General features: G+C 40.3%; 1 protein-coding gene across 2 annotated transcripts in view; it reads left to right on the top strand.

Moving 5' to 3' along the window:
• Positions 1-22,006, top strand: part of MTMR6 (myotubularin related protein 6) — a 29,046-nt gene extending 7,040 nt beyond the window's left edge. For both annotated transcript variants that reach the window (XM_074958581.1, XM_074958572.1), the window contains exons 3-14: positions 2,315-2,477; positions 4,884-5,041; positions 5,761-5,889; positions 7,018-7,152; positions 9,195-9,327; positions 10,908-11,017; positions 13,177-13,302; positions 14,934-14,983; positions 16,632-16,832; positions 17,853-17,987; positions 18,074-18,200; positions 19,807-22,006. In XM_074958581.1, the coding sequence (XP_074814682.1) occupies positions 2,315-2,477; positions 4,884-5,041; positions 5,761-5,889; positions 7,018-7,152; positions 9,195-9,327; positions 10,908-11,017; positions 13,177-13,302; positions 14,934-14,983; positions 16,632-16,832; positions 17,853-17,987; positions 18,074-18,200; positions 19,807-20,067 (1,728 nt within the window). In that variant the 3' untranslated portion in view covers positions 20,068-22,006. The remainder of the gene's footprint in view (positions 1-2,314; positions 2,478-4,883; positions 5,042-5,760; positions 5,890-7,017; positions 7,153-9,194; positions 9,328-10,907; positions 11,018-13,176; positions 13,303-14,933; positions 14,984-16,631; positions 16,833-17,852; positions 17,988-18,073; positions 18,201-19,806) is intronic.
• Positions 22,007-25,666: the final 3,660 nt, after the last annotated feature.

Raw genomic sequence — 25,666 nt, 5'->3', positions numbered from 1 at the left:
TCTCCATTTGTGTGTGTGTGTGGTGACTTTGTTTAGATCTCTACCTCTTTGACTTTCTGTGCTATCAGATGAGAGGAGATTGTTTAGTGATCTAAGCATCAGGTTTAACATATCTAGATTTCCTTGAACTCCAGGTTCAAATCCTTGTAGCCTTAAATGAGACAACAAAACCCAAAGGTCTCAGTTCTGCATGAACAGTAAAGATCTTGTAGGTTTTTCAAAAAGGTATGAGCTTCTCAGCTATGACCGTAGTCCTGTATCCTGGTTACCTGCTTGGCTAGCTGCTGCCCGTGCTCTCAGAGGAATCTGTGCTTCAGTGTTTCTGTGGATACAGTATATAGTTTTGAAGAAGCTTTGGAATCCTTCACAACGAAAGGTGCTGTATATGAGTGTTTTAAAAAAAAAAGTTCAAAAGCACTGATTGTTCCCATTGTGCTTTACTTCATTTTAACATCCTTGAAGTCAGTCCAGTTCTATCCACGGTACAACTTATATATACGCTTTCTATAAATTTAGTTCAATAGAAGAGCATCTTTAATCATTGTTAGTATAGTAGAACCCCATTTATCTGAGCCTACATTATCCGGCTCTCCATGTTAACCAAACCGAACTCCCTGGTGGCAGGGCTCAGCTCCCACTATCAGCCCTGGGCCCTGCTGCCAGGGGTTGAAGCTCTTTGCCCGTTCTCTGGATTATCTGGATTTTTGATTATCTGGTTTGGCCCCGGTCCCAATTAGATCGGATAAACTGGGTTCCACTGTATAAAATTCTGTTGTTGAAATCTAGTCCCATCCTCTCAAATACATGTCTTGCAAAATGCTTTCTTAAACTCCTGTCTAATTTTATTTGAGTCTTAAGAGGAGAAAACAACTGTGGTAGTAAGAGGACTGAATAGTATGCTCCCTTCACTGTCTCAGATGAAGCAGAGTGCATCTGTGGCTTTCCTGCATAGGGGCACAGCTGTTAAATCTCACATGCATTTTTCCATATTTGATCTGTTGTGTTTACATGTCTGTATAAAATAATTTCGTAAAATTCCTATGTTAACTTTTTCTTCCGTCAGAGGACATGTATTATGGTTGAGGTGGTAGTTTGGTGGGGGAGAAGTTGTATGGAACTGACTTTGGAGTTTAACATCTAGATCATCCAGATGAGTAGCTGTAGAATAATTCATAGTAGATCTTTCTCATCTCTCTCTTTTCATCCTGTTCCCCAGGAACAGATTATGCTGCCTCCTAGCTCACACTTGTGTGGGTACAGAGAGGCTGATTCTAGGAATAGATGTCAGAAGTAAAGAGCACTAACATAAACTACAGTTATAGGCATAAATGTAAGGTAACCTTCACATTCTTCAGTAGAAAGTCCATCTTCTGCATATTAAGTAGTGGTCCAACTCCTTAAAACTAAAGTTTGAGGAAATCCCTTCCTGCAAAAGATTCCATGTTTTCCTCCTGGCCTGGGGTGAAATGCTATATTTTTTTCACAAAAACGGGTTTCAAGACAAATTCTGTTTCTGGAGAACCAAAACTTTTTAGCCTTCACAGCTGCTGGCCTGGAATAATCTGGCAGAAAATGAAACTGACAGCAGGCCTGAGAGGCTCTTGTCAAAGAGCAGGGTGCTCAGCCTTCCTGTCTCTCCCTCACTGCCATCAGCTCTGGTGTTGGAGAGGCCGAAAGCTAGGGTGTTCAACCTGAGCAGCCCTCCTGTAAAATTGTGTCAATTTCACAGCCTACAGAAGGAAAGCAAAATTGACAAAAGCCTTCTAGACAGGGAGCTGAGGAACCCCCATTTTGATTTTCATGACAGAAAATTGATTTTGTGTGTGTGTGTGTGTGTGTGTGTGTGTGTGTGTGTGGCAAAAATGAAATTTTCCTATGGAAAAATGTTTGATGCTTTGAACTTAAGAGCACTCCCAGACATGGAAAGCAACCAACTGCATATCTTCCCAACACCTAAATGGATACAGCTTTTCAGCCAACGGAGCTTTATAGAAAGTGCCTGCCTTTTTGAAGATTTACCTTTGCACTATGTGTGAAGAAAGAGATTCACTTGAAGTTTGTGACATACTGGTAATCCTTTGAAGTTTAGGGGAAGAGAAGGAGCATAATTTCAAATAAATGGTTAGGATAGGTTGACCACAATGCCAGTTTCAGGGATTTCTTTAACAAATTAAACCTGTTGTATTAGGATTTTTGACTAGCTTGTTCAGTTATGTTTAACAATTACTTTGTCTCTTTTCAAGAGTATATTTTAAAGTGCTATTGATTAACATCTTACAGTAAGACTTGAATTATGAATTCTTGTGTGCCATAGATACTACATCATCATATCGCTGCAGTGGAGAAACTTGCCTTGACTACTTCAGGCTGCCCTCTTGTGATCCAGTGCAAGAACTTCAGGGTAGTTCACTTTATTGTTCCCAGAGAAAGGGATTGTCATGACATTTACAACTCGTTGCTGCAACTGTCAAAACCAGGTATGACTTTCAAGTGCACAAGACCTTGCAGTGTATGTTTGTGCCACCATTCTGAAAAACAACTCTGGGCTTTGTGCTATTTCTGTTATTAAATGTGAGGCCTCTATAAAGTCTCTGAAATTGAGCAGCATAAACACAGAAAGCCATTGATCTGTTGTGCATAGTTTTGGTAACTGTTATTCTGTAGTTTTGAGTGTGCTGACATACGGGTATGGGAGAAGGTGAGATCTTAAGTGATTGTGAAACTGCATTTATAAAAGTCACTGCTGGTTGTCACATCCCTCGGGGTATAACCTAGACTGTGGGACCGCTGAGTCCCCTTAAACTTTTCAGCCTGGGCTGTCTCTCACAATGTTATGCCAGTGATAAGCAGCAAACCCGTCCAGGTGCTGTGATCGCTCAGCTATCAACTTGTGGGGAGAGACACCCAGCTGAGTTGCATGAATGCTCTCTAAGCCATTCATGGATTATACAGAGGGAGATTCCAACCAATTCCTCCAGCCCCCAAGCCTTGTACCCTAGAAATGTCTTCAGCAGTGTAAAACAGTACAGACTTTGGGGTGGGACTGGGGATGAGGGATTTGGGGTGCAGGAGGGTGCTCTGAGCTGGGATCGAGGGGTTCAGAGGGCAGGAAGGGGGATCAGTGCTGGGGTGGCTCAGGGGTGCAGGCTCTGGGCGGTGTTTACCTCAAGCAGCTCCCGGAAGCAGCGGCATGTCCCCCCTCCAGTTCCTGCGTGGCCAGAAGGCTCTGCATACTGCCCTGTCTGCAGGTGCCAGCCCTGCAGCTCCCATTGGCCACAGTTCCCGCCAATGGGAGCTGCACACAGAACCCCTTGGCTGCCCCTAAACGTAGGAGTCGGAGGGCTGACATGCCGCTGCTTCCAGGAGCTGCAGCATGCGTGTGCATACTGGCCCCCAGGCCCCCAACCCCGCTCCTTCACTACATAGTGAAGCTTTATGAAACTAGTAACAAACACTTTGAAAATGAATGCTGAAATTTTGAGAATAACACAGTAGTGATCCTTGTAGGTTTATAACTGATTTTTGTCATCTTCATATCTGATCTCTCCAAAAAACTACTTCTGTATTTTGTTGTTTACAACAGTTCTAAATATTAAATCCAATATATAAACTGTGTATCAGATCAATCGTTAGGAAAATTTTGTCTTATTCCACTAGAAAATGTAAGATTTTTTTTTTTGGCTTCTAAAGATTGCCACAATTTTGGACCTGCATTCATTTCTGCCCTCATCTTTTAAAATTCTTCCCATTCTTTGAGCTACTACTAAGCTTTCTGCTGACTACCCTTTATCTCCAGGGGTCTCAAACTCCCGGCCCGCGGGCAATCTGCGGCCCACAAACCTCCCTAATGTGGCCTGCGGGGCTCCAGCAGTTTTGTGGCCCTTGGCCCCACCTGCCACCCCCGGGCACTCCCCCCCATCCCCCCAGGCTATTTACATGGCCCGGGGCTCCGGCAACGCAGTGGAGCTGAGCGGCGTCTGCCTGCTCGCTTCACATGTCTGCTGGCCCTTCCCTGTGGCCCAGGGCGGGGCTGTGCCTCCGCGTGCTGCCCTTGCCCCAGTGCCCCTGTGGCCAATGGGAAGCTGCAGGGGTGGTGCCTGGGGTAGCAGCAGCGCACGGAGGCCCCCCCAGCCCACCCTACCTTAGAGCCCCAGGTAATCGCCACACCCTCCAACCCCCTCCCGAGTCTGCACCTTCCACTCCCTCCAGAGCCCAACCTCTCATCCCTTCTGCACCTCCACCCCCTCCTCCTGCACCCAAACTCCCTCCCAGAGCCCGCACCCTTACCCCAGACCTCCTCCCCCACCCCAGAGCCTTAGGCAGGTGGGGGGCAGAGTTTTGGGGGATGGGTTCTGGGCGGCATTAGTGACATTATTGGCCCGCTGGAAGGATTTGAGGACTGGCACTGGCACTAAGGTAAATTGAGTTTGAGACCCCTGCTTTATCTCTAATCCGCTCCTAACTTTGTGCTACTCTTAATGTTGCCCCTTAAACCTTGAAGATGTCCCAGTTGATTTATGGCTAGGAACCTCACTATTCTGTAGAAAATACTGAAACCTACGTTCCACCACACTTACCTGTGCTGATGTCCATTCATCATTCTTTGTCAGTTAACTTGTGTGACTTCAGATTGTAAACTCTTTGGGGCGGAAGTTACATACCAAGTAATATATTTCAAAAGCACCAAAGTGGCTTAGTCTAAGTGACTTAGGCATTTTTGAAAAGTTTACCCACCATGAATATTTATAAAATATCTTACCCTGTCACAGAACTACAAAGATAATCATCAGACGATGAATTCAACTATTCCTGCCCTTTTTCTGACAATGACGACACTGGGATCTGATTCCATGCATAATATCTTATTTTCTTGTTTCCTTTAGCAAGCTACGATGAACTGTATGCCTTCTCTTACAATCCAAAACAAAATGAGTCTAAGCGGCTGCAAGGCTGGCAGCTCATTGACCTTGCAGAAGAATACAAGCGGATGGGAGTGCCAAACTCTAACTGGCAGTTGTCCGATGCTAATCGTGATTATGAGGTAAAGGATACTAGAGAATCTGTTGCAGTGGAGGAAACATGTTTATTTTTATGCCTATTTGATTTTATAACCTCAGATTCCAGGCCAACACACTATCTGCAATGCCTTGCAAACCACATACCCTTTGAGTCGTGAGTTTGCTGCATAAAGTGAAAGGATGCGGAAGATGGGAGAGCCTACTTGTGACTCTCTCCCTCCCCGTTCGGTTTTTTGACGTTGGGATAGTCTTTGGATAGCATGGTTTCTTTCTCATTTTCCCTCAACGACAGTCCTATTTTGAGGGAAGGCCATGGAAATCCTGTTGTTCAGTGAGGGAGAAGCCTACGCTTGCATAAGTGAAGTTGGGGATAGGTGCAAGGGGTGTGATCTTTCTATACTACTACTGTGGAATTATTCTCTGTGGTCTCATTTTAATAGACTGTACGCTGGTGTCTCAGTCCCCTTCCACAGTGTATGATTTTGATTTCATCGTTTCATACCCTTTAATCCATGTATCACTTCTGGTGTGTGTACATTAGGAAAGATTATGGGCATATTTCTGTATGACAGGTGCAAGTGTTTTTACCTCTGTGTCATCTAGCCCTGCTATAACCACCTTCTTATCCACAAAGCTGTCATGATTCATGCAAGGACAGCAGTCCACTGTTAGCAATCTTGCACCAGATTTGATGTAGTCTGTAAATGAAACACTTACATTATACATTTATTTTGTCCTGCAGATTTGTGAATCCTATCCCAGAGAACTTTATGTTCCCAGAACTGCAAGCAAGCCCGTAATCGTTGGTAGCTCCAAATTTAGAAGCAAAGGAAGATTCCCAGTGTTATCATATTATCACAGAGATAAAGAGGTACAGTCTGATTTCTTTTCAGCACAAGTAGGCTAAAACTATTTCCCAACAGATGCCATTGGTCCAGGAAAGATAGGGAGGTAAGTATAATAACCCAGGTTAATAGAACAATCCTAGTTCCTTAATCTCTGACACTGCTGATGGCTAATGAGATGCTTAGGTCATCCTTAGCCAACTGTAAAATTCTTCACTAGTCATTTGAATCTCTTAAAAGTTCCAAAAATAGGGCCTTTAAGATTAGCTGATGATCAGATCCTCTGTGTTTTTTGTACTTTTTGGAATGTCAAGAATAAAATCTTTTTGTTCCAAAATGCTGTGAACCATGGAAATATTTTGTTAAAGAGGGAGGAAGGGCAGGAAGAGAGAAAATCAAGTCCTGTGGAACTCCATAGAGGAGCGTTGTTTGTATGGAGCAGCAGCAGTCAATCTCAATCCTGATATATATCCGAGGGAATAGCAGTTATGTCAACTGCTCCCGTGAGTTTAGCAGTTTCTGAAGGGCCAGTATTGTAAAGCTACACATAGGCAACTGCCAGTTGTATCCACAGAGTGGATGTATTTGTGGGTGTTACCTGTCAGGGAATGTGTGATACACCCCTCAAAGAACACTGCTGTCAAAGAGAGAACTACAGTTTTTATATTGGCCAGGCTGGAGATTGAGCGATGTGTAGAAGAGAACAAAATGATTGTGGATTCATCTTGTATTTAGGGGGAGAATAATTCAATAGAAAACATCCTGAGAGTGTACACATATGAGACAGGCATTTATTTTAAGAAAAATGGGTGTGTGTGTTAAACTTAATTTTTTTTAGGAAGTAAACAGATGTCTAAGATCTTTGGGCTTATTTCCAAAATTTGGTAAACCTTTACACTATCAAAGTGCCATGTGATCTTCGAAGTCCATGAACAGCAGTCAGGGACTTAAATTTAAGGTCTACTATAAAAGTGTACTTTGATGTAAAAAGTTAGAGCATCTTTGCTTTAGTTCTTAGCTTATCTTTCACTTCATAGTCTGCCAAATAAAAGAATTTACTCTGTTTCAGCTCTATAGAATACACATCTGAAGCATTCTTTTAGAGGTGTTACTTAATATACTGTTGCTATCCGATTCTTTGTTTTCTGTACTAGGCTGCCATTTGCAGATGCAGTCAACCTCTCTCAGGTTTCAGTGCCAGGTGTCTGGAGGATGAAAATATGCTGCATGCAATCAGTATAGCCAACCCCGCTCGTCACTACATGTATGTCATGGACACTCGACCTAAGGTACGTACCTTTGTCAGGGTTGCAGCTTAGGGTTCATCTTACATACCTTTTACTTGATCACTTTATACATACGGAAGTGCCGTTGGGGGCACTATGTAGCTCAGGTGTTGGGCGTATGCTGTATCATGCTATTTAATCTCTACAGCATTGGTTCTCAATCAGGGTTCTGAGGCCCCTAGAGGATCTGCAAGCAGGTTTCAGGGGGTCCGCCAAAATAAACCAGAGGGTAGGGCCGGCATTAGAGTTACTGGGGCCCAGGGCAGAAAGCCCAAGCCCTGCTATGCGGGGCTGAAGCCAAAGCCTGAGCATTTTAGCTTTGCGGGGCCCCCTGTGGCGTGCCCGGGCAATTGCCCTGCTTGCTACCCCCTAATGCCGACAGTGGCTTTTAATCTACGGGATATGCAGAAAAACAGTTGTGGCACAGGTGGGCCATGGAGTTTTTATAGCATATTGGGAGGGCCTCAGAAAGAGAGAGGTTGAGAACCCCTGCTCTAGATCATTGATTCAGAATTGTCCCAGTTGATGACCAAAAGTATTACTGTTTCATATGATGATCATGATCTATGTGAGATGAGTTTGGTAACTCTTCTTATTCAGGCAGCTAACCAAAACGAAACACACATTTCACCTAGGAACTTGGGTGAAGATTTTTAAAAATGGGTGCCTACAGTGCAAGACTCCATATTCAAGCAATAAATGTTGTTGTTTTAAAAGGTGCTGAGCATTCATAGCTCCCATTGAAGTCAATGAGAGCTGTTGGGTGTTCAGCACTTGTGAAAATTAGGCCACTTATTTAGCTGCCTAAACATAGATTTAGGAGTCAAATTTGGGCACCCATTTTTTTAGACCCTGAGTTTTAAAACTTCTTTTAACTATCTAACTGGGATGAAATGTGTAACATTGATCTGAATTTTATAATAACATTGGATGTGGAGCTGGAGGGCTGTTTTTAAAAACCCAAACAAACCAAGCGCACACCGGTAGAATTATAGTGAGTATGCCTCAATGGAGCATGGAGAAATTAAGAGACAGAAATTGTAAAACCTAGAGAGAGCATCTGCAGGACAGTGTTCAAGCCCTAGAGTTTGTTTAGATACCACATTTCAGTAAGCAATTTCACATTACTACATCTTTACTTCTTTGGTCACTAATCAGATTAAGGGATGGGCATATCAAGTGGTGATTATTTCCTAAACTCTGCTTATAAGCAAACTCCACCCATATCTGTTATCAAAATGAGACTTTGCTTAAAGTAGACTGTAGATCTCCTCTCTTTTTTACATGTTTTGGTTAACAATAAAATAGTTAATCATATCTGATCAGCTCTTAAAGCTCAGCATTAGGACTACACTGAGGAGAGTGGTGCAGCTGATACTTATTGGAGCCATTGTTGCAGACTTTGGCAAATACATTTGTTGGTTCCACTCGGAAGTTCTTATTTTTAAATTTATTTGATCATAAGGACTAGAAGATTCAACTTTAATTGTAAAACATTAGATTCTGGAGCACAAGAGGGGAGCCTCCAAAAAAAGTGCTCACTTGTTGAGTGAAATGGAGCCAGCCCAGTTGGAGTTGTTTTTGTACCTCATAATTTTGTAGATATCATATTACACTGATCTTTTTTCCCCTTCAAATTACACACCTCAGGTATCCTAACACTTCATAGTACTAACTTTTTTTTTCTTTTAGGCTAATTACGATGTGGCATCTTTCAAATAAGCAATTATGATTTGGGGAAAGGAGAATTAGGATATAGTATTCAGATTGGTCAGCTCTCAACATGATCTGATTGTTTTTACTTTTCATAGTCTTCTATGTATCATATCCCCCCCACATGTTGTGTCATTCTCCTGTCAGAGTAATCCTTTCAGATTAGTCTGCCACAAATCTGATATCCAGAAGGATGTTTGGTATATGTGTGCTAGTTTTGTTTTTTTAACCGAGTGTCCTGCTGAAGATGCTTGGTTACTTAATCTATATTTTGATTGTACAATTTAGTTTTTAACTCCTGGTTTTAAATATTTGCGTTTTCTTCCACTAAGCTTAATGCAATGGCAAACAGAGCAGCAGGTAAAGGCTATGAAAATGAAGACAACTATGCTAACATTAGATTCCAGTTTGTTGGAATTGAAAACATTCACGTAATGAGATCCAGCCTGCAGAAACTTTTAGAAGGTATGTTTTTTGTTCTGTCGGGTAACAGAGTATGATTAAAAATAGGATAAGTGACCATCTCACGTCATTGGTCTATTAATGTTAGTCTATGCAAAACACCAAGGAACTTCCAAACTTTGTTACCGACAGCAGTGAATGTAATGTCTGTTATGGACTTCTGAGGGGTAGGTGCTAGTTTTAATCACAATTCCTTGGCAATAAGTTCTTATGAATTCTCAGTCATTTGTCTTAAACTATTTTCCTTAACATGTAATGTGTCTTGGGTGGAAGTGGGAAAATTCTGTTAGCATGTCAGATGGCTTACGGGAGAAAACCATTGGGGTTTATAACATGCATGTATTACCCCTGATTTTTCAATAGGACATAAATGTTGCAATTCTTGACTGTACTTACAAATAAAATACTCTGACATCTGAGTGCTATAAAATGTACCTACACTTACTTTCACACTCAGAAATCAGAGACCAGTTCTAAAAGGATTGATTTTGCACTAACTGTGCTACATCTTCACTCGCTCTCTGCTAAAAATTCTCTTAACTCACATGGTCATGTGATCTTGTGGTAGCCACGTGGGTAACTGTTTCATCTTTTTTTGATGGCCAGACCTCTCAATCAGCTAGTATCAACAGTGCAAAACTATTTTGATTTACATGACCTGGTTCAAGCCAGATTGGTTGGTTGGCAGTCAGAGTTATGTGTGTGATTCAAAGTGAATTACAGGCAAAAAGTTATTACTGTCTTATGATTACTTGATGTCCTAAGTCCTGTTTCTTGTGGACTGACAATTGTCCGCATCAGAAAAAAAACAATAGCCCTTCACGTTCAATAGCAATGAAGCACCCATTTGATACTCTCGGAAGATAGGAGTGAAATTAGAATGATTTGAGGGTGAACTACCCTCTCCTATTAATGATTTCCCCTTAATTTCCCTCCCCCACTGCCACCAGTATCACATCTGAGGTACATTAGTGAGACAATATGGAGGAGCTTATAGTAAGGAAGCGGCAGTGCATCTGTTCTGCAGATACACAAAGGGCTTCACTGTCCAAGGTCGTCAGTTCGTTGCACTATACAAGCACTACATTTACTTTATTATTTAAATAAAGTGATTTACTGGAGTAATCATTTATAACTGTTCAAAACTGTAAACATTGTCTGGTTATGTGATTTATTCCCTGGATAAATATTTTTGATAGGCTGTTGGGATTGTGGCGTGTTTATCTTGTGCTATCCTTCCTCTGTTAGGTTAGGTAGCTCTTCCTACTGGGAGCCACTAATCCTATTTCCTTGAATGTTGTCATTACATTTTGACCACACTGGTGACTTAGTATCTCTTCACTTCCGTAACTCATGATCAGATATCTGCAAGATCTATTTTAGATGAAAAATTGTATTTATTACTCTCGTTTGCATTTCTGAAACATTCGGAATCTTAGACTTTTACCAAAAGAGGAGAATAATTCAAATAGATTTTTAAACTCTGGGGATTATCAGCCTATCCTGTAATTATTGTATTTTTCTCCACCTAGAGAGCTACAGCTCCATAGAAAGTTTTAATGGCTTTTTTCTTTCTATTTCAGTTAGTGGTACAAAAGCTTTGTCTGTCAACAGTTTCTTGTCTGGTTTGGAGAACTCTGGCTGGCTGCGTCATATCAAAGCTGTATTGGATGCTGCTATCATCTTAGCCAAAGTAATTCATATGCTCCTTCTTTCTCTGGGGGAGGGATGGTGATTGAAAAGTATGGTTCTGCCTGTCACCATTCTATCAGGTATAAACTGGGGATGGCTGCTGCTGCTATAGTCTCAGTGGTTGATATTTTGCTTCACTATTAATCTTAATTATGTTAGAAATAACTACACACCAAGTACATCATTGTGCAAACAGAACATGTTTCTGTACATTTCGAGAGAACAGATGTGCCTCCGAATACTTTAGGTTTCTTTGAAGGCTGCCCACCTACCAGTGTGAAGAAAGGATGTTAGGTTACCCAAGTTTTATGCTAGGTAGCCGTAGTTTAGAGATCACCTGACCTGCAAATATATGAATATGGGGATGCAGGAAGCTAAATGTTCTGAGTGTTCCACGTAGTAGGGGTGAGCAGGGGACCAGTCCCACAACTCTAACTTTACTTCTTTCTTTCCTTTTAGTTCAAGTCTTTTCAGAGTCAAATCAGCCAGTTCCTATTCAGAGTCCCCCCCAACATACTCCGATACACAGCTATCAAAGAACTGCACTGGCGCTGACCTATAGGGATAGGGTAAGCAACTTTTTTTATTACATGGTGTGGTTTGCAGCTTTAAACCAGCTACTTTTGTTATATCTCTTGAGATATAAAATCTTTGCAAATCCACATCATATAATAATTAAAACCCTGACTCATTTATAGGCTGCTACAAGTGATGTTCTGTGATACCTTTGTCACAGAACAACATGTTAGTGTGACACTGGAATAGATAGCTGATTGATTGTGACTTTGGGGGACCTGAATTAGTGGGCAGGGAAAGGGTAGTTGAAGTGGTTGTATGCTCAGTGCCCTTATTCATTAGAACAAATCTATATGTACGCTACTCTCTTTAACATCTAAATATTTGCAGGTCACATTTTAAGAGCGGTATCAACCTCTAAGTAGGGATGTCAGTGTGCTGGGGCTCTTAATGTACCTGGTGCTTTTCTGAGGTGTTTACGCCTTGCAGTCTTTGTCACCTTGAGGCATTCTTTACTATATGCTGTTTTATCTATTATCTGCTAAATCTAACATGCACGACTTCATCTATGGATGAATTCATGAAGTGTGTACTTTTTTTGGCATGTTGGAAACATATATCTATGCTGTGGGATGCTGCTGATAGAGCTCTGTGGAAAGACATGTCTCAGTGCATGTGAATCTGGCACAATCACACATACATGAGGCTCATAAAAAGTAGAAAATACTTTTTTTGTATTTTGTGAAGCACTAATTCTTGTTTCAGAACTTTCTACTAGCTGAAATAGTACTTGAGGCTTGGGGCTATTTAGAGGTTAGAATGCTGGCACATCTCTTAAACATGACCTGCAAATGATTAGACGAATGAGGCATAAATTCCTATTTGACTGAGGGCTAGATTACACTAGAAGTACTACAGTGGTGCAGCTGTAGTGCCTTTGGTGAAGACACTCTATGCCAATGGGAGAGAGCTCTCCCGTTGGCATAATAAAACCACCTCCGCGCGACGTGGTAGTTATGGCACCAGGAGAAGGTTTCCCATTGACATAACACACCCATATAACTGCCAGTGTGGACAGTAACTTACACCACTCAGGGGGGTGGCTTATTCATACCTCTGAGCAACATAACTTGTAGTGTAGACAAGTCCTGAGTCTACTTGCTCCACATGCCTCCGTATTCTTGAGGGGTGGAGTAGACAGAGGATTTAAAAAAAAAAAAAAAAAAAGCTGAGTAGTCCTTATTTGCTTTTGATTTCTGGGATGTGTAGTCAGGCTTTTTCCTAGCAGTCCGTTGAAACTGTAGATGCTTCTGGGTACTTTAACTTCTTGGAAGCGGTGGAAGGTGGAAAAATAAAATGAGAAATCACGTTAATAGTTCTTGCCCCTTCAATGGGCAAGCAGGAAACTGGATCCTGTGATCTTTATGGGGAGCATTATAGCATAGGGGAGATCCCAGCTTTAACTGACTGCAGCATATTTTCACAAATACAATAATTTCTGTGTGTATTGCCAGATGAGCTTCAAGTGCTGCCGTTAAAAATGGGCTGTGATGTAGGTTTGGAATAAAATGAGGTTTTGAATTTACCTAGGAACTTACCTCTTTTTGGAACACACGTTGCTAGGCTTTGTTTTCCACTTTACAGGCAATAGCAGTTGAAAATGCAACTGTGCTAGTTCATTGCTCTGATGGGTGGGACAGGACTTCCCAAGTTTGTTCCCTTGGATCTCTCTTGTTGGATTCGTATTACAGAACCATCAAAGGCTTCATGGTAAGCATCTACTCATACAACTAGATGGTTCTTTTTATTCTCACACCCTAAATCTAAGCATCCTAAGCATGCAGCGTAACAGCATAAACCGATGCCTTTTGTAACAAAACAAAAATGATTAGATTGATGCACAGAAATCTTCATTCTTTTCCATATAGTTCAATATATTTCTAAAAAAGAGATGTATACCCTTAATCAAAACAGTCCATGAACAGCAAAGTGCGTATTTAGAGTAATTATATATGGAACCTAATTTATAAACAGCAGTACTATAGAGTTCCTTAGACACCTGCAGGTAAGATAAATATCCCAGGATTGAGGTTATAGTCACCAGGATTCTAAAGCATTGCCTATGAAATGTTACAATTCTAAAGTGCTTAAACTATAGTAGTAATTTGCTAATCCATGCACCCTAAATCTCATGCTTTATAATCTGGACCAAAAATTGTTGGGATCTCTCAGCAAAGATTTTGTGGCAGATACTAGTGTGATGACTCGGAACACTGTTCAGTTCTGGTCACTCTTTCCTAAAAAAGATGAAATAGAAAAGATTTAGAAAGAGAGTGACCCATGATTAGGTGTATGGAGAGACTACAGTATGAATGAGAAGATATGGACATCCTAGTTTAGAGAGGAGATGAATAAGAGGAGATAAAATAGGGATATTCAAAAAGAGTAGGAAAATCAGGCACTTCTACTTACGTGTTCTCAATACAGGAGATACAGTGAATTTTAAAAGGCAACTTTTAAAATTAGTAGAACACGAGTGAGTAACGTGGCACTCGCAGCCACAAATATCACTGAGGCCAAGAGTTTAGTCAGATTCAAAAAAAGGATTAGCTATTTGTATGGCTAATGAGAACATCCGTAGTCAGTAAGGATGAAAAGGTGGGGGATATATAACTACTGATAAATGCTTGGGGCCAGGGAGGAACTTCTGCTATGGGCATATTATTTCATAAAGCACAATTATAGGATTTAGTGATTTCCTCTCTTCCTCTCCCCCCCCCCCCCCCATTGAAGTACTTGGTATTGGCCACTCTCAGGCAGGATGCCAATCTGATCTGATCGGGCAGTCCCTACATTCCTAACGTTACCAAGATTTTATTATTACAAAATGTACTTAATTATATTTTACTATGATACTGTTATGTATTATAAATTAAACTACCGTTGACAAAGTACACATGGTAATGCATGCATCTTGCATTTTTGTTCACCTACTCACTAATTTGCAAACATCAGCTATTAACCATCTGTCTCCCAGTCACTTATGTGAATTAATGGGGCTCTATTTTACTCTAAAAAGTGGAGTTGGTTTAACATAGCCACTATAATGATTATCAGGCAGACAGTTGAGTCGACTAACAATGAAACTTTTTAAAAAAAATGGAAACCAAGTTTTCAGAGTTGTTACAAATGTATTCATTCAGCTGTCCTTTGAGAGGGTCCTTGAAGGTATTGAAGACTATGCCAAGAAACCAAAAGAAATGCAAAGTGGTGTAAAGTGCAGTAACACACAGTGAATAAATTCAAATAAAAACAAAACCTATAGATAGTTGATCTGTCAGTATAAATGCACAGATCTAGAAGTTCATAATTTCTTTACATCTGATGCCTCTCTCTTCTAGGTTTTGATAGAGAAGGACTGGATCTCTTTTGGACACAAATTTTCTGACAGGTAAACAACATTTTTCAACTAAAGTAGAATTTTACAGATTTGCCAGTTCGTGCAATGGTATCACACAGGCAACTGAGTTGTGCATATGCGACTAAACAGGGCTCAATATTCTGCATCACTGTTTCATTGATACACATATATTTTTTTAATGGAACCTCCTTATACTTAAATTCTGCTGCAGCGTTGCTAGGATTCTGTGCCTCTGAGTAAGCCAGCTCTGCAACAAGCTGTGTGTTTTGTTACCTGGTGCTTACTCAAATGCCCATGGGATAATTTGTTTCCATATCGCAAATATAAACTTCAGGGCTACCAAGAATTGGATGACAATAGAGAAAACAGATAAAAGTTAGCAACTGAGGCTCTTATAGGTGTCCATCGCTGTGGCGTCTGATCCTCACTTTTGTTGCCCTAGAACTGTCAATCCTGTAGTCATTGGGCATCTAACTCATTGAGTTTGACGGCTTGGAGCTGCATATGTGTGTTTAGAGACTGCAGCACTGATTCATAACTTTTCTTCAGCCATTCATAATATATGAAACTAAGTTGTGCTGTAGGCTAAGGAAGCTGAGTTTGTTGCAATGTATTTTTTTTCTTGAAACATATATTAATGAATTTGAAAATACCACTTAAATAATTGCTGTTAATTGTCAGATGTTCCGTTGATAAGCTCCATATACATTTAATAATTTATTATCAGGTCTGTAAATTCCCAATTCTTTTTGGTCTTTTTTTATTCTTGGTCTTTTGGAGCAAAGTCCTGCCAGCAATGATAGTTCACCTAGGAAACCTCTGGTATGGCTACACTGCATATGGGAGTGAGCCTGTCCACTGACTTGTGCTAGCACACTAAATATAGCTGCATAGATTGTGACGTTGTGGCTTGGGCTGAAGCTCATGCTCTGAAGCCCCCCCACCTACCCCTAGGCTTCAGAGCCCAAGCCACAATGTCAAAGCACCATCTACATAGCTATTTTTAGCATACTAGCACGAGCCCCACTTGCAGAAGTCGCTGGACCTGGACTGGGATGCTCGCTCCTAGATGCAGTGCAGACATATACCCTATCTGCTCTGACAAAGACAGTGGGGAGACTACCAATTATTTCAAGTTGGTAGATTCTGAATGTGTAGCACTGAGGCCTATCACAATACCAGATGTTAAAGAGCTACTTAACTAGCCTTCTGTTGGATATTATTCACTACAAATATAATTGTCTGTCTATTATGTGATGCTGAAAACTCAGGATGAAGAGGAAGGATTATCTCAACATGGATTTAGAAGCCAAATTTGACACCATTTTTCCTCTAAAACCAGGCCAGTTTCTCTTGAGCTGCATAAGCTGAGCCCATTAATTAAATTAAAAATTGAAAACAAAATTGTCTCTTTCGTGGCTCTGCTATTCTAGCCAGATAGGTCCATGAAACATGGTGTTTTGTCCTGGAGTGCCCTTCCACATCATGACGTATCTGGGGTGGAGTTGCCCTACAGGTCGTAAACATGTACCTTATTGAAATGAATGTATTTCCTGACTGTCCAGTCAAAATAAATGCAGAAGATTTTGTCAGTGGGTGGTTTTTGTTTTTAAAAAACTTGTTCTCATTTAAAAACAATTTCTGGATTTCTCTGATGTCTTTGTGGAACTTTTTGTAGATGTGGTCAATTGGATGGTGACCCCAAGGAAATCTCTCCCGTGTTCACTCAGTTTTTAGAAGGTGTGTGGCATCTCACAGAGCAGTTTCCACAAGCCTTTGAATACAATGAAGCTTTTCTCCTTCAGATCCATGAACACGTCCATTCATGCCAATTTGGAAACTTCCTTGGAAACTGCCAAAAAGAGCGAGAAGAACTAAAGTAAGCTGACTTATTGCAAATGTTCTTCATTTACTCCAGTAAACTAAGAACTTGTATAAATCTTCAGCTGGGACTCTCAATAAAAGCAACTAGACATGATCTATAATGGGGGGAAAGTAGCTGAACTGCATTGGAAAGCACCAATGATTCTCACACGTCTGAGAACCTCTTTCCAATTTTGAAAGGAAAAACGCACGTACCCATATTTCATAAAGGGAAAAATGAAGGTATTTTCAGACTTCCCACCCCCAGCTTTTTTTTCCAAAATGATTTAAGTTAATGAGGGGTAAAAACTTAAGTCAGAGCCCATTCTCCTTCTACTTCAGAATTATTCCTCCCTGAATATTTATTACTATTTTGTCCAGTGATCTGAAGTGCCCAAGTTTTTTTTTTTCCCCCTTTCAGAGTCATTTCTTGCAACTATGTAAAGCATTGTTTCCTAAAGCACTATTTAACTCTAAACCCAATAATAAAATTAGTATTTTTGTTTATTCCTGGGATATGGCTAAAACTGAGGTATAGGTGTCATTGAGCTCAAGATGTATGACAGGGACTGGAGAGAGGTCCAAGGAGCCTTATATTAAGTCTTCTTTAAAAAGTGGGGAAGATTACACCCTGTAATGATATATCTTGTTACTATAAGTCTCATAGAGAATGTGGTGGTGGCTACAATAATCAGTCTCAGATTTATTACCTATATTGTATACAATAAGTTAAATGTTCTTGAAGTAGTTGGTGACGTGAGAACTGTTTCAGAATTTCCATTATCCCAAGAATATTTGGTGCTTGGCCACCCGGGTGAAAGGGAGTTTTATAAATTCACAAGATGGATGGATAGAAGAACTGGATAGTCTGTCTCATTCTAAATTCATGACTGCATTTCTGGCGATTGTGGAGCTGAAAAGCAACAGTCTAGTTGGGATTTATTGTTTTGACTGAAATGAACTGTAAGACTGAGAGCTAGTATTACTACTTTTCACCCACAGTTAGTGTCTTGACCTTATTTCTGCTTACCTTAAGATTGAAAGAGAAAACTTATTCCTTATGGCCATTCCTTCTGGATGAACAAAAGAAGTATCTTAATCCTCTATACAATCGAGATTTTTCTCAGAAACTTGTCCTCTTGGAGCCTAACACAGTGTCCTTCAATTTTAAGTAAGTTTCATTAGGTACATTATATTTGCTTCACTTCTATTGTTAGACCGGCTTGTTAAAACAGTTTTGTGTTTTGGTACACACAGGTTCTGGAGAAATATGTACCATCAGTTTGACCGAAGTATGCACCCTAGGCAATCTGTATTTAATCTCATCATGACCATGAGTGAACAAAATAAACAACTGGAGAAAGACTTTAAAGAACTGGAAGCTGTGAGTATTGTAAATAAGAAATAAACTTACTCTGAGCTCTAACCTGAAGGACAAATTCATTTTCATAATCCTACAACAATGAAACTGATAGCCGCCTTATATGACGCAGCACTTATTATGTGTAGCTTTTTTAAAGTAAAGTTTAGTTTGCATTGTTTTTAGTATGTGTGTTGGGGGGGGGGGCATTGGGTAGTCATACAAGATTACATAGGCTCCAAACATTTTGCTCTTAAACTGAAATGATTCTGTCCTCCTGTTGTACTGTGTATTGTCCTTTGGTAGCAGGAAAAGCCTCACACCAGAAGAGCAGTTCATTTAATACTGGTTAAATTCTCTCCCTGATAGCCATACAGTACATATCTAATCACACATCCTTACAATTGTGCATCCTTTCTCTATAATCTCAACCAAGGAGAATAGAAATCTTTTAGTTACCTAAGCCATTGTTAATATGGCACAGGTGCTTTTCCTCCCTCCTCTCTCCTCCATTCTCTCCTGATCTTCCAACTGGGTAATCTAACTCATGCTCAACCCCTGCCTTTTGTTGGTCCTTTTCTTCTTTAGTTCCACCATATCCACCATTACAGTAACCTGAAGATCGGGGAGTTGGGGTGCGGGGAAAGATGTCTCTTCAACATACGGCCAGGATTTGTAAGGACTAGAATAGATCCAACTGGAGATGGGTCAGCCTACCACAGGCCACAACATGCCCATAGCGTGACCACCACAAGGTCGCTGTTTGTGCAGCCCTTTAAATTGTTATCTGGCAAGTCTATTGTAGCTAAGTATTGTCACTTATTCTAGTACAAACTTGTGAAGCAGGGTTTAGGGTTGATTAAGTATATTTTACTAAACTTTTTCATAGTGATCAATTAAGATGCTGAAAACTTGAAATTAAAATGTCATTAACCATCCAAAGTTCTCAAATGAACAAATCAGTGTTGCTATTTGTAGCAAAAATCTTGGAATGCCAAATTGAAGTTTCTCTCCTCCTATGTATGATACTTTGGGAAGCAAAGTTTTTTAACATAAGGATTCTGTTAGGCTAATCCTGTCATAATGTCACAGATCCAGATTAAGTAATCTGAAACCTCCTTTTTAAAGCCTGTAAATTAATGTTTTAGAATATCAAGCTTTTAGATTATCTCAAATATTTTCTCTCCTAACATCTTGATTGTTTGTTTTTTTAGTAATTATCTACAGTTGCATGGAAATTCACAACTGAATCTTGACCCATTTTAATTTATTATACTCTGCTTTGAAAGGGAATGTTTTGGCTTCCTTATGTGGCCAGATTCTTGGGTTGAATGTTGAGGAATGGTTGGTTTGTTTTAGTTTTTGTTATACATTAGGTACTTAACAGGATTTTTACACAATTGGTGTCTCTAGCTACTTTGAAAACTCCACTTTGCGTAGCTGGGAGTTGGTGATCTGTTATATGATGTGGTACGATATTGCTCAAAAGGCCACACCAACCAGTCAGGACGTGGCTTTGGACAAGTGTGTTGAAAGTCGTCTAATTAGCTTGGCTTCAAATTTTTATTTTTATCCCAGGAAATGCTGGGTACTAGGAACAATAATTTTAATAGATCCTGTTATATTTCAGAAAATGAAACAAAGAAACCGGCAACCAGAAGAACTCCTCACTAAGGAACCATTGCAGTCTGTCTATCCTGTTTCACCAGCACTTAGAAATTCTCCGTGCTTTAAGAAGGAGACGCCTCTGTTACCTATGAATGACTCCATTCGAACTATAGAGGGCAGCAACACAGCAGACAATCGCTACAGTGAATACATGGAGGAGTTGTCAAAAGCTGAGCCTGCTGTTGTCAGCTTGGAGTATGGAGTGGCAAGGATGACCTGTTAGTGAAACATTGAACAGTGCTTCTTTTTTTTCTAGACTGACTGAAATACAAGACAGATTATTGTGAGGATGGTCTGTTGCTGCATGACCAAAATCTGATTTGTATAACAGTGAGCTTTGTAGAATAGAACAGCCTGCTAATTGTTAAGGAAAGTGTTTGCTGTTCTCTTGAGAAATAATTGAATTTAGCTGTATTTAAGGAAAAAACGTTGGGGCATTCAATGATCCTTAGTGACTTAACCAATTAAGGAGTGGTCTGTTTTGGATTTAACAAGTCACAGTTTGCTCTAGAGTGAGTAAAACAGTGACATTACGTAAGATGTGTGCATGGCAGCCAAACACAAATGATCTTTCAGAACTAATTGTAGCTGGGCAGGAAAAACTTGACAAACATTCATTCTATTTTAGAAACAAGTTATGTGTGTGTATATATAGTACACATTTAAATCTGTATACTCCTATTTAATTTTGTCTCTCACTGCTAACTTTTGGTGTTTTAAGTGCCATGAAAAAGTACAGTATATTTCAAACTATAAATAGCTGGCCTTAAATTTGTCAAATCAATTGCCTTCTTGTCCTTGACTATTGCTGCCTGTAACATGACTCTGTTTTTATTTGTATTTGCTTGAATTGTTCTTGCTCCTTAAAATGGGATCAGATTTAGGAAATGTAAAAAAGCCTAAATGGTTATGCTATCAGCAAATGAAGCTATAAGAATGTTAAATCTTATGCTGAATATTATTATATTTCCTATTCCTTTATTGTTTAAAATATAATAGATTGGCCAACTTTTGTCAACCTAGAGGATTATTGTATTGACAGCATAATTGTAACTGATTCATGGGTACAGTTTTTAAAATGTTGAATTGTGGCAAGATTTGTAACTTGGGCACCAGTGCAAAGGATTAAAAATTGAGAGGTTTTATTAAACTAGCACATTGCTAATAGCTGAACAATGGTCATGTTCTCTTCAGACTGTTTAGCTATTAGACCTGCCATGGAGTTTGCAACTGTATAAGATTCTCTGGGTTACAGTGGCAGAAGGGAAAGTTCTAGGAGCAGTATTTAGTGATTTGCATAGTTTTCAAACAAAATTGCTGACTTTTAACAGAATTCCAATATAGACTCATAGGACTGGAAGGGACCTCGAGAGGTTATCTAGTCCCCTTTACTCATGGCAGGACTACATATTATCATTCTAGACCATCCTCTCACGAGAAATCTAAGTACTTTTGTATTAGTCTTTCATTTCAATGTTTCAGTTATTAGTGAGAGTCCCCTTTAATGAGACTAACTTTACAAGACGACACAATCCCTCTTATCCTAAATCTGCAGACAGTCTGTTTTGGATGATTGTGGCGGGAGTGCCAAAACCCTGTGCTGTTGGCCCATGAGTAGGGAGCACAGGAGAAAGAGCCAGGTTTACAAACCAGCTGGCTTTAAAGGGGTCATGGCATTTGGAGCACAGTCCCTTTGAAGCCACTTACTTTGGGAAGCCACTTAACAGCTTCATCTAGAAGAATACAAGCCTTGGGACATAACTGTACTTCAGTTAACAGGGAGGTTTGGTAAGAAGGAACGTACTGTGTTTCTCACAGAGGTAAAATAAAATGTGTCCCTAGATTGCCTTTCATGTTAACTTCCACTGAATTAAGAGGCTTTGTCTCAGTCTCTTGTCATTTGCAACGCTTTCTGAATTGTTTCTATTGCCCAGGTCAGGAGGGGAATTAGGTTTGAAAATAGTAGCAGAAGAAATGTGAGTGCCAGCTCTTAAGTAGAGATATAAACATTACAAGCCAAGGTATTAAACTCCCTAGGTGGTATAGTAGGTTAATGCCACTGGCTTTGCACTTCTGGGTTCAAATCCCTTTTGGCTATAAGTGAAAATGAGTTTAGTCTCATCCTAATTCCTAAAATCTCTTTTATTAAAATTGCCAGCACACCCCACACACCTTGCCACAATTGGCAGTCTCTCTCTGCCCCAAATGAGATCCAGGACTGTAATAACAAGGGCAGTGCAGGTCATGATCAAATTGCATTGGCAAAGCTGTCTAGAAAAATATGACCGTGTCTGCCTGCATCTAGCCAGAGTATAAATCAGCTGCCCATTTCACTCACCACATTACAAAATAGAACTTGGTGTGTAAATGAAGGTTTGTCAGAATCTTTATATCGCACAAACACCTTCCTTATGTCCATCACTTTTCAGTAAAAGGGAAAAAAAAAATCCTTCTATATAAACAGTAAGACTGCTGATTTTTTCCCATTTCAGACATTGGTTGAGTTTGTTTGCTGCAAACCTGTAAGACACCAATGTGCAAAGGAAGGCTTTTGTGCCTTACTGGCCAGCCCCATTTGCTATGTCATCTTGGACTTGTAGTTTCCCATTACAGATGATCTCTGGTATTAACCTTGTTTCTTATTACATTTGCAAAATGGAGACTTCGAAAATAGCCAGGGTACGTATATCACTTTGTACTGTTTTTACTATCAGCTTTTATGGTGGCGTGCCACATATGTTGCTTTTCATAGTTATTGCTGAGAGGTAACAGACTCTAAAGTTTGTAGTTTACTAATCTCTTCTGTTTTGCAAAATATTGTGGGATGATATTTTTTACTCAGGATCTTTATATACATGTGTACTGTTATGGCTGTCATGGAGCAAACCTGTTTCCTTTTGGTGATGCTAAAATCATCCTGTTACCAATTCTTCTTGGCCTTTTGTTGTTGAAGGGGCGCCTTTTGGAACAGAAGGAATAAATATGTCCCACTGTATTTTAGATCTTGGGGTAGGCATCTTAAGTCAACCTTGAAATATAATTAAAAATTACATGCTCAAGCACAAAATCTGCTTGACTATTCTTGTGGTGAAAACTAATCTTTTACTTTCCTGTCCAAAACAAAAATTACTCTCCTCAAATGAGCAGATGAATAGAATTTTATTAGGCTGTTTTGAACAGAGGCTTCTTGCTCAGCCCAGATAGCCCTTTTGAAAACCTGCCAGCTCAGCCTCCAGAGTCACTAGTTGAAGAAGCCCATGGAGGGAGGCAGCTGTCTCTCTTTCTTCTCTCACCATGTAGATTTATGCCAAAACCGCCCAAAGCACATGGGACCTGTGATGAAGTAAGCAGAACATGGCACAGTAAGCTCCAGCATAAACCTTGGCACTACTCCTGTGAGCTAGCCAGTTAGCCTGGTGGGGCCATGCAGTGTCCTTCAGGAAGGTTAGAGAAGGAATTAAGGGAACTGGTGGTATGAAGAGCTGTGCAGAAGTTTTCCAGGAGGAGCAGGGGAAAGGATTTTAATTCTACTATCTTACAGTATTCAAGAGGGTGGGCCTTTCTGTTGCTAGTACAAATGCTGCTCCAACAGGAAATGCTCATAATATACTTCAGGATAGAGAGCCCTGGATCTATTCTTTTTTTGGTCTCTGGTCCTGTGGGTTGGTGCATAGATCAATTCAGCAGGCACACTTTAACTTGTCCCAGGTACTGTAAGGGTGCTCTGGCAGGTCCTACTTCATCTGTCATGGAGCAACTGCAGCTGGAGTCTGTCAAGGCTGTGTTCTGATTTCGGAAGTTGCTAATAAGGATTTTAGATCTAAGAAGTGGAGTATGATTTTTTTTTTTTTTGCGGGGGAGGGGGGAAGGTGTCATACTTTGGCTGTGTATAGAATGAACTGAGTGTGACTGAAATGTAATGTCCTTTTTTGTTACTCAAAAATTCCACTTTGAAAAATCTGTGAAGGAAATGCTTTCTGTCATGAGAGGCTGGGTTTAATTTTAAAGTGGCCTTGGGTGGAAGGTGTAGTATGAAAAGAGCTTGGTTTATGGGGGTGGAAGTTAATTATCGTGGCGCTGTCTTTTTTATTACCATTTTAAATATCCAACTGTTCTGTTTTGTAGGACAACTGCCAAATCAGCATACTAAGAAATTAAGCAACACTGAGCTGAGCTTGTGCGTTTTCCTCACACGTCCAATTACAAGTGACCTAAATCGAGGGGGGAAACAGCCTGAAGTCTAGCATGTCCATTTACAAAGAAAAATATGCAAAAGCAGACCTTCCACCAAGCTGCCCATCCCTGTGTTTTCCACAGAACAGTCATCCTAATGTAAATGAGTGTTTCAGATGAAAGACTAAAATTAAAGCAGGAGTTAAGCTACTGCTTTAACTGCACAGAATAATGCATGGTAGAAAGAATTGTAAGAAATGGCTATGATGTATCCTTTCTGTAGCAGTTTTCAAAGGCCTTTGTATCTCACACTGACAGTGGTACACACATCTGTAAAGCTCTGAGATAACTCATTACTCTGACACTGGTACATTCTAACAACTGCGCATCCATTATGGACTTAACAAAAGACCCCGCAGCTGTTTTATCAAGAGAGGGAATGAGGCCAGGACACCAAGGCTGATCCACTATTCTCTTATGAAAAGTGCCATAAATAATCTGAAGAAATTCCATGTATTTGTGTGGAGGTTTTTTTTCTTTCTTTTTTTTTTTTTTTTTTTTTAAAGTGAATGCTTGTGGAAAGTGTGGGGCTGGCCCTATCGCATGCCAAAGGCCTCACTCCACAGAACAAGTATAGCATAGGCAGTAGAGCTACCCATGGAAGATAAACCCATGGGGTTTCTATTAAATTATTCAGATTCTTATTTTCAAAGCGGATAGTTGCTCACTCCAATGGTAACTTGTCTAAAGCTTGGTGATGGTCTGAGTTCTTATTCAGGTTGTACTCAGGGCTTTAAGGATCTTCTATGCAGTCCATTCAGATCTACACAAATGGAAGACCATGGACCAAGTGTGGTCTCCTTCATACTTTTATTCCAGCTTTCAGGGCCGGGTCCTGGCATTTTGCAGAATCCCACCGTGGCCCATAATATAACTAGTAAAGGAGGGAGGAGGGTGCTGCCCAAAGCATAACTTACTGCAGTCCTTGGTATTTGTGTATCATTCAAGCACAGTGGGCATCCCAGTACTTGGGGGCTTGGCACAAAGTCCCAGAAGCACTGTAGTGATGCACTCTAGCATTCTTAACACCTTGTCTAAACGCACAGTTGCACTGATTCAAACTGTTTGGACACTTTAACATGCTTCAGCCTGGCTTTATCTCTGTAGTTTTCCTTATTCAAATATGATCTACACATAGAGTTCCACCAGTTTAGTTAATCAGTGTATCACCACCACTTCAGGCAAATCCATGACACTTTTGTGTATAGACCAGACCTAAGTAAAGAGGCTTGGCCAGGACACTTGTTACGCCCCCTAGCTACATAGTGAAGGAGCAGGAAAGTGCTGGGACCTTACTTGAAATGTGAGCAAGGGACGGCACTACTTAAATATCCACCACAACCTGTAGCCCAGGGCTGGAGGAGAATGGGTTAAGACAATACTTCAGAAGTCCAGATTGGACCCTAGAGCATGTCAGGCATCCTTGAGGTTGAGTATTTTTATATTCCAAGTCTATATGGAGCTGTTTTTTTCACCTACTAGTTTCAGGTAGAAATGACTTAAATCTTTGGGTATGTTCCGGTGGTGGCAGCATTCAAAATACAGTGTAGTATTTTCTGAAATCAGTTACACTATCCTGGTCATTTATG

Source organism: Natator depressus, chromosome 1 (genome assembly GCF_965152275.1).
Source record: "Natator depressus isolate rNatDep1 chromosome 1, rNatDep2.hap1, whole genome shotgun sequence".
Lineage (NCBI taxonomy): Eukaryota > Metazoa > Chordata > Testudines > Cheloniidae > Natator > Natator depressus.
The sequence above is the reverse complement of the archived record's forward strand: the minus strand, read 5'-3'. Positions and strand labels throughout refer to the sequence as shown.